General features: G+C 48.0%; 1 protein-coding gene across 2 annotated transcripts; it reads left to right on the forward strand.

The window, feature by feature from the left end:
- The first annotated feature begins 606 nt into the window (after nt 1–606).
- On the forward strand, nt 607–11,819 carry PPP1R3B (protein phosphatase 1 regulatory subunit 3B). Of its 2 annotated transcripts, none has more exons than XM_045879764.3 (2): nt 607–869; nt 7,251–11,819. In XM_045879764.3, exons 1-2 carry the CDS (start codon nt 733–735, stop codon nt 8,131–8,133), a joined length of 1,020 nt encoding a protein of 339 aa, XP_045735720.1. In that variant the 5' UTR covers nt 607–732; the 3' UTR covers nt 8,134–11,819. The 2 variants fall into 2 exon arrangements, with proteins under 2 accessions (XP_045735720.1, XP_045735721.1); XM_045879765.3 differs by lacking the exon at nt 607–869 and adding an exon at nt 1,506–1,664.
- The last annotated feature ends 1,006 nt before the right edge of the window (nt 11,820–12,825 follow it).

Here is a 12,825-nt window from a genome sequence, read left to right on the forward strand (position 1 = left end):
GATGATGTTACTGTAGCCCTCTCACAGTAACACCTGGGCCCCTGACGAGCACAAAGCCAGCGTCAGTAATTACGTGTTTTCAACACGATCCTTAGAGCTGGAGATCCCCATCCCAAAGAGCCTCCACCTAACACGGAGGCAAACAACACCTGGTACTCTCTTGGGGCTTCTCTGGGATCGGCATGTGATGGGGAAGTTGCCGGTCATGGGTGAAGCCCCTGGCCAAAGCGTACCATGAAGGCGGGCGGCTGGACGGCTGGACGGCGTGGATGCAACGCAACTACTCCTGCGCCTGTAGGAAGGCTTTGCCCGGCCAGGACTTTGCCTAGGAAGAGGGAATTTGGCAAGCCGCCCGCGTGCCAGCCTTCTTGGTGTAACGCGACGCTCTTCTGTAGGAAAGTGCCTCTGCCCCCTGGCGCCGGTCCGCAGGCTCCTGATGAAACCGTGACCCCACTACCCCCGGCCCAGCCCCTGGGCTGCAGCCCTAGCGCTCCCGGCGCGCAGCCAATCACGCGGCGAAGCGGTGCTAGCCCGGACGGCGGCTCCACGGCCATTGGCCCACGGCTCGCGTCCCGAGCGCGCCCATTGGCCGTGGGGGGCGTTCACGTGGAAGGGGTTCCGGGATGGCTTCCCAGGTGGGGAGAGGTGCCGGAAAGTTAAAGGGAGCCGCGCGTGGCGGTTGGTGACCGGCCACGGGGAGGAGGCGAGCGGGCTGCTCTCGCGCGCGGACGGATGCGTCTGCCCGCCAAGCGCGCGGACCCGAGTCCCGGCCCCAGCTCCTGCCGTCGCCGCCGCTGCCCCTGCCACCCCCGCGCGGATGCTGCGGCGGGCTGGCGCATCTGGACCTCGGGGCTTATGAGCTGTACCAGGTACGTCCGTCCCCCAGCCCTCGAGTCCCAGTGCAGGGCCGAGAAACGGCGGCGAGGGGCGCGCGCGCGGTGGAGACCTTCTTTGATTCCTTCCACCTGCACTTCCGCCGTCCAACTTGCAGTCACACTCCGGGGGTGGAACACTCTAGACGGGGTCGGGGCGGCTATTGCTTTCAGGTGGAAAGAGTAATCCAGGGAGGGACCAGAGGTGGGATGGAGCCTGGCCGGATCCACAAGTTCCACTGAAGTGCGGGTCTGGCCGCCAGGGGTAGTTGAGGGTGGCTGGGGCTGGGACTGCTGTGCCGAGTTCGAACCTGAGACAAGGCGCTTCCAGCCTGGGGCCCGACTCTTCCGGAGGGTGTCCCCGAAGTTGGGCGGTGGGGACTGGAGTGCAAGGAAAGGGCTTCCCCGTACTACGCGAGGAAACACACTTGGGAGTCTCTCAGGCCGCCGAGGGCGATGGGACCCAGAGCCAGCCCCGGTGCACGGTCCCCGGTCCCCAGGCAGGGGCTGTCGCGGGCCGGCGGGGGCGTAGCGGCCGCGCGGGGACGCTCGCGCGGCGCGGCCCCGCCCGGGGTTGCCCGGCCGCCCCGCCCGGGTGTGATAACTTGGGCTCCTCCTCCTCGTCGTCCTCCTCCCCCTGCCGGTCATAGCTCCGGGAACGGAGCGCCAGCCCTGCCTCCCGGACACACGACGCTCACGTAGTCCGGTGGCGGCCGCCTCCCCTGCCACCTCCCTCCAGGCTCTCCGATGCAGCGAGCCAGCTGGAGAGGGGGCTTCCCCACGGCCCAAAAGGTGGGTGCGGGACAAGGCGAAGGAGGCTCACGGAGTGCTTGGGGGCGGGGTGCAGGCCGGTTGGGCCGAGGGGGGCAGGGTCGCACTGACCTGTGGGATCTTCCAAGTCTGGAAGCTCTGGCCTTACTCCTGCCCCCTGCCCTGTTCATGGCACCCTTTTGAACCAGAGAAAGGGGTGTGAGGGGACTTGCTAGCCAAGGAGCGGGTATAGGGCCCGGAGCGACATACCAGAAGGGTTGGGGCCCGTCTGGGTATTGTTTACTGCAGAGGAGAAAACCAAGGACAGACTGGACTTGAAGACTTGGAGAGTTGCTAAAAGGTGTTGGAGCCTGTGGTCTGTGTGGCCAGGCCTCCCTGGGAGACCCAGGGTCCGGGAGAAGAGCGATTAGGGCTTTGAGCAGGGCTGGGGTGAAGAGGAAATGGTTCATATGGTAGGGTTGTCCAGCAGCCAAGACTAAAGTTGAAGACAGCCAGTGGACTCACCACAAAAGCAAAGTAGAGGTATTTCGGGGAAAGTGAGAGGGAAGAGAACAGAAGTTAGTGGGCATTATTAGCAACCAGGATTCAGAGCTAGAAGGGACCTCCGAGGAGAAACCTAAGCCCCGAAAGATTCAGTGACTTGCTCCAAGTGGCACAGCTAGGGGGAGGCCTTCCTAGGCTAGTGCTCTGTGTTTCATGTTGGGCATTTTTAGATGGCAAGTGCTGTAGCATTTTAACTTAACCTCCTTCCTGTAATAGTCTGTGTGTGTATGTGCGCGCGGGTGTGTATCTCAAAGATGCTTTAGATGACGGTAGCAGGATAGAAGAGCGCAAGTGGCTTTTAAGGCTGTGAATAAGGGCCCCATGATCGGAGTAAAAAGAATAATATGTCAACTTTATTTATACTGTGTCAGCCAAACCTGTTGGGAGGGAGTAAAGTAATGCCAAAGGGTAGATGGACATGTCTTTTTAAAAAGTACAACCTGGTAACCTGGTTGTGGATGCTTACCTAGTACAGTTTCAGTGTTCCTGGTGGGTTCTTGGTCTGATTTTTCTGTCTTTTCCTATCAAAGTATGAAAATGGAGGGGAAATGTCTTGGCCTCAATCCTGAAAAAAGATTTACTTCCTATAAAAGGCACAGCCAAAAAGCCAGTAGCTCAGCTGCCTGAGACTGTGGAGATCATGCGGTTATTTTCTGTACAGGTCTATAGTTTCCTCAAGAAACACCACCATAACCTGATGAGCTGTCCTGAGAGCTGCGTTATTTGTCACTAGTGGAACAGGGAAAGTATTTATGCAAAACTATCCCTGTTCGCTTCAATTTTCATGGAGTGTTGGGGTTTGCCCTCTTTTGACCAGGAACACTGAAATCCACCCTTGGGCATGGTCCATTCCCTCATGGAGCAAAAATGATCTCTTAGGCATCTATTTGGAAGTCAAGTTTTTGAGAATCTGAGTAACAGCCACTCACACTCTCATGACCTTGTCCTGCAGCAAACTGATAGCGAATCCTGTGTCATACTCTGCTGGTTCAAATGTGTGTCTCTGTCTTCTCCTTCTGACTTTTTCTCTGGCCAACCTTGGTGACTCATATTCCCCGGCCTGGGAAAGGGCTGAGCAGCCAGGAGAACGTGTCAGGAGAGGAGGCCTGAGGTACAGCCTATGCATACAGTGTTGGAACTGATCCTTTTTATGCCATTTGTGGATAAAACACCTGCCCGGCTGCCTTCCTTTCAGATACTTAGGAAACTTAGCTTGTCCATCTCCATTGCTAGGAGTACTTCTGGGTGATGATCATCCCTGTCACAGCCCACTGGGGAATTCCTGAGCAGAGGGTCAGGAAGGCCTACATCACATCAGCATTTGGTACACTGATTCTCAAAGAACGATCCGGTTCATAAAAGCTGGAATCTACCTGTGAGGATAGGCAAATGGCCAACAGTCAGATCGTACCCTGTTTGGGGCCACAAGGGTTAATGTCCTCACCTCCAGTGATCGTGTCACTTAAATAGTGACGGGTGCTGGGCAGTGGTTGTTAGCAGTGCCCCTGAGTCCGTAGCCCTGTTAGGAACCCTCGGGCCACCAGGTAGTTAACTTTATTTTTGCCTTTCGTGGAAGAAGGTTGCAAAACCAATGAGGCTCTAGAGTGTGCCGGTGGAATTGTTTAATGAGCTGGCTCTGAGCAGAACCTCACCCTCCGACCCCCAGTTCCAATAGTTCTTAACAGTTCGGTATAAAAGGGATCTCGGGGAGGGCACCTGGGTGGCTCAGTTGGTAAGTGACTGCCTTCAGCTCAGGTCATGATCCTGGAGTCCTGGGATCGAGTCCCGCATCAGGCTCCCTGCTTGGTGGGGAGTCGGCTTCTCCCTCTGACCCTCCCCCTCTCATGCTCAGTCTCTCTCTCATTCTCTCTCAATAAATAAAATCTTAAAAAAAAAAAAAGGGGGGGGGATCTCAGGGGCAAATGTACACCCGCTGGGTCCAAACAGTGAAACTTCAACTAAGTCTTTTAAATCCATAAGATTAAAAGCTGAGAGTGACTTTAGTCAACTGCAAGTGAGCAGATTCTTTCACTGATCCACTTGTTTTAGAATTCTGTTTCCACAGTATCTTGAGAGTTTCCCAACCTTTTTCTAATGAGCTGTTTTAACATTGTGTGGGGAAGCACGTATGAGGTGCAGGAAAGCACGTATTGAGGCTGGTTTGCAGGCTTGAAGGGACAGAGAAGAGGATGGAGAACTTACAATTGACCTTGTGCTGACTCAGGCAAGGAGGAAGGGCTGTAGGGTCAGAGGAGGAACCCAGCCTCCCTCAGTACACGCCCAGGTTGTCAGGGGTGGGCAGAGTGGGAGGGGCTGGGATGCAAGGTTTTGCCTACTTTGGGGGTATTTTTAATCCACATTTAATTAAAAAAAAAAAAAAAACAACTACCTGTGTTCACATTAGAGCTGAAAGTGAACGGTGCGTTCTAAGGAAGTTTTCAGTGGACAGGGGAAAAGTAAAATTCATGTACTTTTTAAATACAGGGTTGTTTTGTTTTGTTTTGTTTTCACATTGAACCCATTTGCCAACCCACTGACCCTCTGTAAAGCTATCTTGCCCATTTCAGTGAGAACTTTTCTTTTCCAGAACAATTGCATGGGTACAAAAACATATAATAGAAAGCAAATTTACTCCTAAAATTTCCACTTGTTGATTTTATTAGAGGGGAAACAGTAAGATAAATATCCTTTAAAATATATGTTTAGATAAGTACATTGTGCCTATAAATTATTGTTTTGTGTCTCTGAATGAATGTGTGTGTTTTTCTCATCATTCATCACCAAATGGTTCCTGCATCCTAGGGAATGGCTGTATTTCTTTTGGAAAATGGGATCAAACCCAATGTGACTTTGTTCTTATTTTTCTTTATATATTTGATGAATCAAAATCAGAAGTTGAAAATGAGATGTTTATTGGACTGAACCAGTGGTCTCAGCTCCTGTCAGAAGATGAGCAACATTTTGCCTATTGCTTCTCCTTAACTATCACCGTCACCCTGGAGCCCCCCGCCAGTGGGCAGGACTAGGGGAGGCCTGAGAGCAAGCACCCCAAAAACCACCACATACCTACACCTTTGCCATAGTAAGGGGGGAGAGGTTTGGGACCTAGTCCAGATCCTGTGTTCTGCGGTTCGCAGACTACGGATTTTAAGCCTGGTTTCGTCACTGACTTCTTCAGGTAGCCCGTTGTAACTATCAAATCAGAATATAAATTTGGTATGGTAATTAGATGATAAAAATTGCTTGGTTTTGTGAGGCAGTCGTGTCGGATGGGATAGGTTTTGGCCAATCTTAAATATTTGAGGCATTTTATTAGATTCATTTTTTTCTCCCTGATTATAGAAGTGATGTTATTTTTAAAAATACAACACAGGAAAACAAATTTCCTGAAATCACATCACCTGGATATTCTGACAATTTCAAGTACATCTCTAGTCTTTTTTCTGTACATATGCCTAATATTTTTCCCCCCAAGTCTAGTCTCTATGTACAATTTTATCTTCTCTATTTTTTACATTAAAAATATATCATAAATTTTTTCCATGCCACTTAAACCTTTTTTCCAAAATTTTTTTTTTGGTTTTAATAATGATTAAAAATTTTTTTCTGGTTTTAATAATAATACAAAATTTTATCACTGGATGTTGTATACCTAATTTAACCAGATACCTGTTATTGGTCCTTTAGGTTTTCTCACCTTTTCCTCCCTATAATGTTGCATTGAACATTTTAGTACTTTAACCCCCATGCATTAACTCCTTAAGATTAATACCTGTATCTGATATTAGAACTAAAAATGATAATATTTAGAAAGGGTTTGCTGGTTTAGACTAATCCATGTGTTCATATTATTTTTCAAAAGTCTTTACTAACTCAGGAGGTAAAAACAGGCATTGTTTCCTAATCTAAATTCTCTAATTATAAGGTTGGACATTTTGCATATTTCTAGGGCATTTTTAAGTTTTTTTCATGAATTTTCCATTCATGCTCTTTGCTCATTTTTTTATGTGGACTATTTGATTTTGTTATTGTTTTGTAAGAACTCTTTGTATACGAAGGTATTAACTCTTCGCTGCCATACTTTTTGTAAAATGTTTTCCCAGTTTGTCTTTAAGCTTTTGGTTTTACTTTTTTTTTCACTTAGAGAAAAATACTGTTTCTATGAAGTCAGATTTAACCTGATCTTGAGCACAGTTCTCCTTGCCTTTTATTCTTATAGAGGTTATCTTCACTATAGAAAAAAACAAATATCCACCTATATGAAAGGTTTAAAAAAACTAAATTATTGGCATTTTGTAAAAGATACACTGGCATATAAAAATCTAGTGTACAGGTTTGTGTCTGTCTTCACATTTGAATTCCAGTGTCTAGCATACTACCTGGCGTATAGTAAATACCAATCGATATTTATGGGATGAATTCATTTCTTTTGGGGCTCTTGGGTGGCTCAGTCAGTTAAGCATCTGCCTTCAGCTCAGATCATGATCCCAGGGTCCTGGGATCGAGCCCCACATTGGGCTCCCTGCCCAGTGGGGAGTCTGCTTCTCTCTTCTCTCTTGCCCTCTGTCCCTCTCCCCGCTTATGCTCTCTCTCAAATAAATAAATAAAATCTTTAAAAAAAGAATTAATTTCTTTTTATCATATTAGAGCATTACCTACCAAAGTATGTTTCTCAGAACATGTGTTCTGCAAGATGCTCCACAAAAAAAGCATTCCTTGGTCAGATCAGTTTGGGAACTCCTGCAGACAGAACGGTTTTGTTATTCCCCAAGGCACTCTAGCGGACTGAGGGCCCCAAGAAATCCTGGTGGAAATACCTGTGAATTTAGTTTTAAAACCAGCAGCTCCCTACTTTTTTGTTTGTTTTAACCTTTGCCCTCTTCCCCCCCACACACACTTCACACGCTTAATCTCCCCTGAAACTGAAGTCACACTGGCCCACACTTGAGTTAATGCCGCCGTGTGGGCCAAGACGAAGGCAGACACTGTTTGCCAGCCCCCATTGGCATGTTGCCTTGAACGTCCGTCTGATCTGGTTGCCGTTTCTTTCTCTTCTTTGGCCAGGGTTCTAGCCTATTCGTCTAACCCCATGATGGCAGTGGACATAGCGTGCAGATACAGCTGCATGGCCCCTTCCCTGCGCCAAGAGAGGTTCGCCTTCAAGACCTCACCGAAGCCAAGTGAACCACTGAGGCCGTGCATCCAGCTGAGCAGCAAGAATGCAGCCAGCGGGATGGTGGCCCCCACCGTCCAGGAGAAGAAGGTGAAAAAGCGGGTGTCCTTCGCAGACAACCAAGGGCTGGCCCTGACAATGGTCAAAGTGTTCTCAGAATTCGATGACCCATTAGATATTCCGCTGAACATCACCGAGCTCCTAGACAACATTGTGAGCTTGACGACAGCAGAGAGCGAGAGCTTTGTTTTGGATTTCATGCAGCCTTCCGCTGATTACTTAGACTTTAGAAACCGGCTTCAGACCGACCACGTATGCCTTGAAAACTGTGTCCTGAAGGACAAAGCCGTCGCAGGCACGGTGAAGGTGCAGAACCTGGCATTTGAGAAGATGGTGAAAATAAGAATGACATTCGACACCTGGAAAAGCTTCACAGACTTTCCCTGTCGCTATGTGAAGGACACTTACGCCGGCTCGGACAGGGACACGTTCTCCTTTGACATTAGCTTGCCTGAGAAAATTCAGTCGTATGAGAGGATGGAGTTTGCCGTGTGCTTTGAGTGCAGTGGGCAGACTTACTGGGACAGCAACAAAGGCAAAAACTATAGGATCATCCGAGCCGAACTACAATCCACTCAGGGCACCGCCGAGCCACCAAACGGGCCCGATTTCGGAATATCCTTTGACCAGTTTGGGAGCCCTCGGTGTTCCTACGGTCTGTTTCCAGAGTGGCCGAGTTATTTAGGATACGAAAAGCTGGGGCCCTACTATTAGTGACTGCTTGTGTTGGAGCTCGGCTGAGCAGGTGCGGAGAAGCCTCGCTGCGGTCATGGGCGCGTGGAGACGGAGGCCAGGAGGAGCGCTCAACTGCCATTCGGCACAGTCTTCGGAAAGAAAGGATCCTATTCACTTGTTTTCTTAAGCCAGCAAAGCCAACCAGGTTTTAGATCACAGGACTGGTTTCACACTCAGAGTAGATGTGAGGTGCTGGTCGGCTGGGCACCCAGGGCGGCCACGGGGGTCGGAGCAGGACCCAGGCCCGCGGGCATTGCCGGGGACGCTGGAGGACGGTGGCTTCATAACGAGGCCACCGGGACGCGCCCCGGCTGCCTGGAGGAGCGGCTCCTGCCCCCTGGGATGTGGACAGTCACCTGGAAGTCACTCCATCCCCAGCCACCTCCCATGGGACCCTTGCCGTTCATCTCTGGGCGCTCCCCACCCAGCCGTGTCCTTCCTGCCTGTCACTGCTGTTCCTTGTGTCCACGTACTCTACTTCACACTTTAGCTCTGTGGTTTTTGCTGGTTTTTTTTTTTTTTTTTTTTGCATTTTTGTTTTCTTCACTGTTCATCTGATGTTCAGGAAAAGATAAGGCAAATTAGCCTGTGATGGAAACAGGCGCTTCCTCTTCCTGACCCCACATATATGTGTTCCAGCAGAGAAGGACATACCAGTTATCCAAAGTAACTTGGCTCCTATGCGGGGTTCCAGACTGCAGGCTTCTGACAGGCAGGACCGCGAGGGGACACCGGTGGCTTTTCCTCTTGGCTTTTGGGGGAGCTTTCGAAGTACCCACTCCTATCCTGAGTCACCAGACAGCCTAATTACAAGATTTGCTGGAACTTGCTCGGCTGGTTTGCAGGCATCTCATTCTTCCCAGAGGGATTTTAGACTCTCCTTTCCTAGAGAGCCCTCCTCCATGCTGTGTCCAGGACATCTTGATTTGCAGATCTGATGGATCCTCAAAACATCTACTTTGACTATGATCTGCGCTATCCAGGACCCTTTGCAAGCACCCAGGGACTTTGATTTGGGTGTTCTTATTTATGGTGTGTGAGTATATATAAAAGGGATAGAGGAGAAAACCCTCACCAAGTTCTCATATTTTATTTTCAAAGTGTGGCAACTCTGAAATATCAGAGAAGAATTGTTCTTACCCATATTGGACCATGAATTAAAAGTCTCTTTTAAAAAGTTCATACTGTCGTGAGACTCCTGGGACATTCACTGACAGATGGATCCCCAAACCCTGTAATTCTTCGGGGTGAGATTGGTTTGTACTTGGGGGTGTTTAAAAAATATTTTTACATATGTATTGGGAGAAGGTTGGGGTTTTGTTTTTTTTTCTGTTTTGTTTTTGGAGCTTAATTAAATGACTGTCTCGTTTTCCATTTGCCTGATTTTAGTAAAGTGAGATTTTCCTAAGCAAGGCAGGAAGAGGGATCCACAGCTGCCTGGATTTGGAGGCCCAGCCACTGGACTCTGCAAGCAGAGAGTCATCTTTTGCTTGCATATTCCAGATCAATTGGAAGAGGCATCCTGGCTTCTGTGGCTTTGTCAGTTAGTGTCAGGCAGGGATGGAGTGTCTTGGCTCCTAGAGTTTTGTGGTTGGTTTTTTGTTCCCCTTCTTTTTTGAACTTTACAATGTTTTGACTTTTTAAATGTTCTTAAGTGATGTTTGATGTAATTCTTGTTCCTAAAACTGGCTGTTACTCGTCTGTGATCTAGTGCTTTATTTTTTATGCCTCTCCCAGAAGGGTAGGACTCGGGGATCACATAATATAATTTATGGGAAAATCGCATTTTTATCTTACGCTGAAATTGGGCAGAATTGTGTTTTATCTAGACATATCTATATCAGATACAGAAACGGGACTTTCAGTGTCACAGTCTGGTGATCAGAACTATCGATAGTGCAAATCAAAACCGAATGGAAGCAAACCATTTTATATAGGTCGTGAATTTATTTTGTTTTGAGAAGTCCAGTCCCTCCTCCTCCAAGTCAAGAAAGGTACCAGGTGCCCTGTCATTTATGTGTTACCAGACTGCAAGTAACAAGATCATTCTGTATTCAAAAGAAAAATGCCTCAAGAGACGCCTGTTTGGTTTTCAGTAATGGTGATCTTAAGACATTCCCGTGTCAAAATTTGAAATATGGTAATTCAGCAATAAGGAGCTCTTAAAAGCAGCTATAAGCCCTCCCCTCCCCCATCCTTACTCCCAGCTCACCCCAGCTTTTTTGCTGGGGGCACTGGTTGCAAATCCCCCGCCGGTGCACCTGGGATGCTCGCCCTACCAGGCAAGTTGTCACCTGCCTCAAAGACCCTTCTCTGACTAGAGAATGTGGTTGCGAGACTTTCCTGTCAGCCTCGTCATTCAGGGAGGCAGGGGCCTCTGAAGAATACTGTCTTATTCACCAGTCTCTCTCCCTTGGGCCCAGTTCTGTCCCAGGATATCAACGGATGGTCCCAGGATCTGCAGAACCCCTCCTTATTTCGGAGCTCACCATCAGTAAGTAGGTCTCCACACTTCAGACAGTGACAGATTTCTTAGTTGGAGACGTCACTGCAGCCTGACTTGGGGGTTTGCCCCTCACACAGCTGTTGGTGATGGGGACGAATGTCCCCCAGCCCCAGTGCCCTTTCCAAGTTGCCCCCCAAAGGACGGGCCTCCCACTACACTAGTACCCTTGTCCAGAAATGGGGAAGCAGCTCCATTTTGTTTCATGTTTATTTCCCCCAATGCCCTGGGGAGCATTCGCAAATTAGGTGCAATAAATAAGTTGGACTATAGAAAGATACATAATAAATAAGCTTTCAGTGTTTCTTGGAAGATAGGAAGCATTTGAATGGGTTTCTTTTTATTTTTGGAAGTATTCTGATGAAAGGGGAAGTGGTGAGAAATAATGGGAGTTCTGTAGTTCTCCAGAAATTAAAGCAATTTCAGAGTCAAGGTAGAATTTATTTTTTCTCTAAGGTTTCATTTTAATGGTGGAAAACATTACTGTTTCAGTGTTTTTTAAAGATGTAAATTTCGAATGGCTAAAAGAATGTTTCGTGGTTTTGATCTTTGCGTATAATTTGCTTTTTAAAAAGAAGCATTATTTGTAGTCACTTGGAGGTTCAATGGGTTATAGGTATGTTTAGAAACCAAAAAAGAGTCGGCTCATTTTTTAGAAGGGCCCGTTTTCCGGGTCTTCCCCCTCAGTGGACAGTGAATGAAAACTTTGATTGTCTTTCATTTGTTTCCTCATCGAAAATTCCTCCTCTGGGTGCGGTTTGCCAGAGCAGGCCCCGTGGCCCTCTGCTCTGGGGGGGTTCCGATCACTGAAACCGGGGAGGAAGAGTCATAAGCCTAATATGATCTTACCGGGTCTCAAAGACATTCTGGTGGCTTCTCTGCGCTTCCCAAAGTGGACACGTGGGACTGGGAAGGGTGTCTGTGGTTTGGGGCGGCTTTTCCTCGGCATGGTTGGAAAGCCGGGAATGTTTTTGGCAGTTTCGGTGCTCAGTTCCTAGAGCCTGCTGGACCTGGGAGGACTCCCAAGAAGGCAGGTGTGAAGACGATGTTTCACTTTTACTTCAGTGTGAATGGAGAACCGAAGGCTCGTCTGCACCCAATGCCTCAAAGTGCCTTGTCAAGAAACGTCCGCATGTTTAAAAAATAAATAAATATTTTTGTACACAGCGTTTAAAGGGAAATGCACTTTAAAATCACAAGAATGGATGTCTTTTGTGTGGTATAAGAGAGTGGTTGGTTTGTATCTCAAAACGCAAAAATGTAATAAAGGTAGAAAGCACAAGACTGAAACTGTTCTATTTTAAAACGGACTCTTCTGGGAGTCAGAGGCTGGTGAGAATTTTTTTTTTTATCATTTTCTTTTTTTTTTTAATCTTTTTTTTTTTTTTTTTTTTAATTTTAAGTCATCTCTACCCCCAACATGGGGCTTGAACTCACGAACCCAAGATCAAGAGTCGCACGCTCCATGGACTGAGCCAGCCAGGTCCCTGGGGAGAGAATTATTTTCAATTAGTGTGTTTCCACATATGGAATGTAGGTTTTCAAAGGGCTAGATCTCAATCAGGGGCTGAGTTAGAAAGCTGAGACACACAGGGAGGTGGTCATTACGGTTTAGCTGTCCCCGTGGTGAAGGCCGGTCACAGCTAAGGGCTAGAGAAACACAGGGCCAGTGTTGTTCCGAATCCATTTTCACTGATCTGAGGGCACGTCTCCTACCCTCTCACTTGCTCGTGAAGCATATTTTGGGCTGACTGTTTTTACAGGTAGGAAAACTGTAAACATGGTCGTGGTGGCTTTTACCTGCTTGTTCCGACAGACTGTAACCAGCAAAGCCAACCAGCTCCTGGTGGGGCCTCTGTTCCTTTGGATGTCAGCACTCGTCCTAAGTAAGATTTCCAGAGATGTTTTATTTCAGAGTTAGATGGGATGGAGGGAGAGGCAAATTGCTGCCAGACGTTTCCTGTAACTCAGTGTGCACCATGCTGCAAAGGCCCATGGGAAAGAAGAGCGCAGCAAACCTCAGCACCTACTGAGTCAATGCAGAAAAGGAGTACGCATACCTGCCTTTCTCAAGACGGTCAAACACGGCCCACAGTTCGCCTTCACAGAAATGGGACGGGGGAAGAGTCAACAGTGGTTTTTTTACGAATGTGTCTATTTGAGATTCA

Source organism: Mirounga angustirostris, unplaced genomic scaffold (assembly GCF_029215605.1).
Source record: "Mirounga angustirostris isolate CCGP_5_RB_7025 unplaced genomic scaffold, mMirAng1.0.hap1 SCAF_2, whole genome shotgun sequence".
Classification (NCBI taxonomy): Eukaryota; Metazoa; Chordata; class Mammalia; order Carnivora; family Phocidae; genus Mirounga; species Mirounga angustirostris.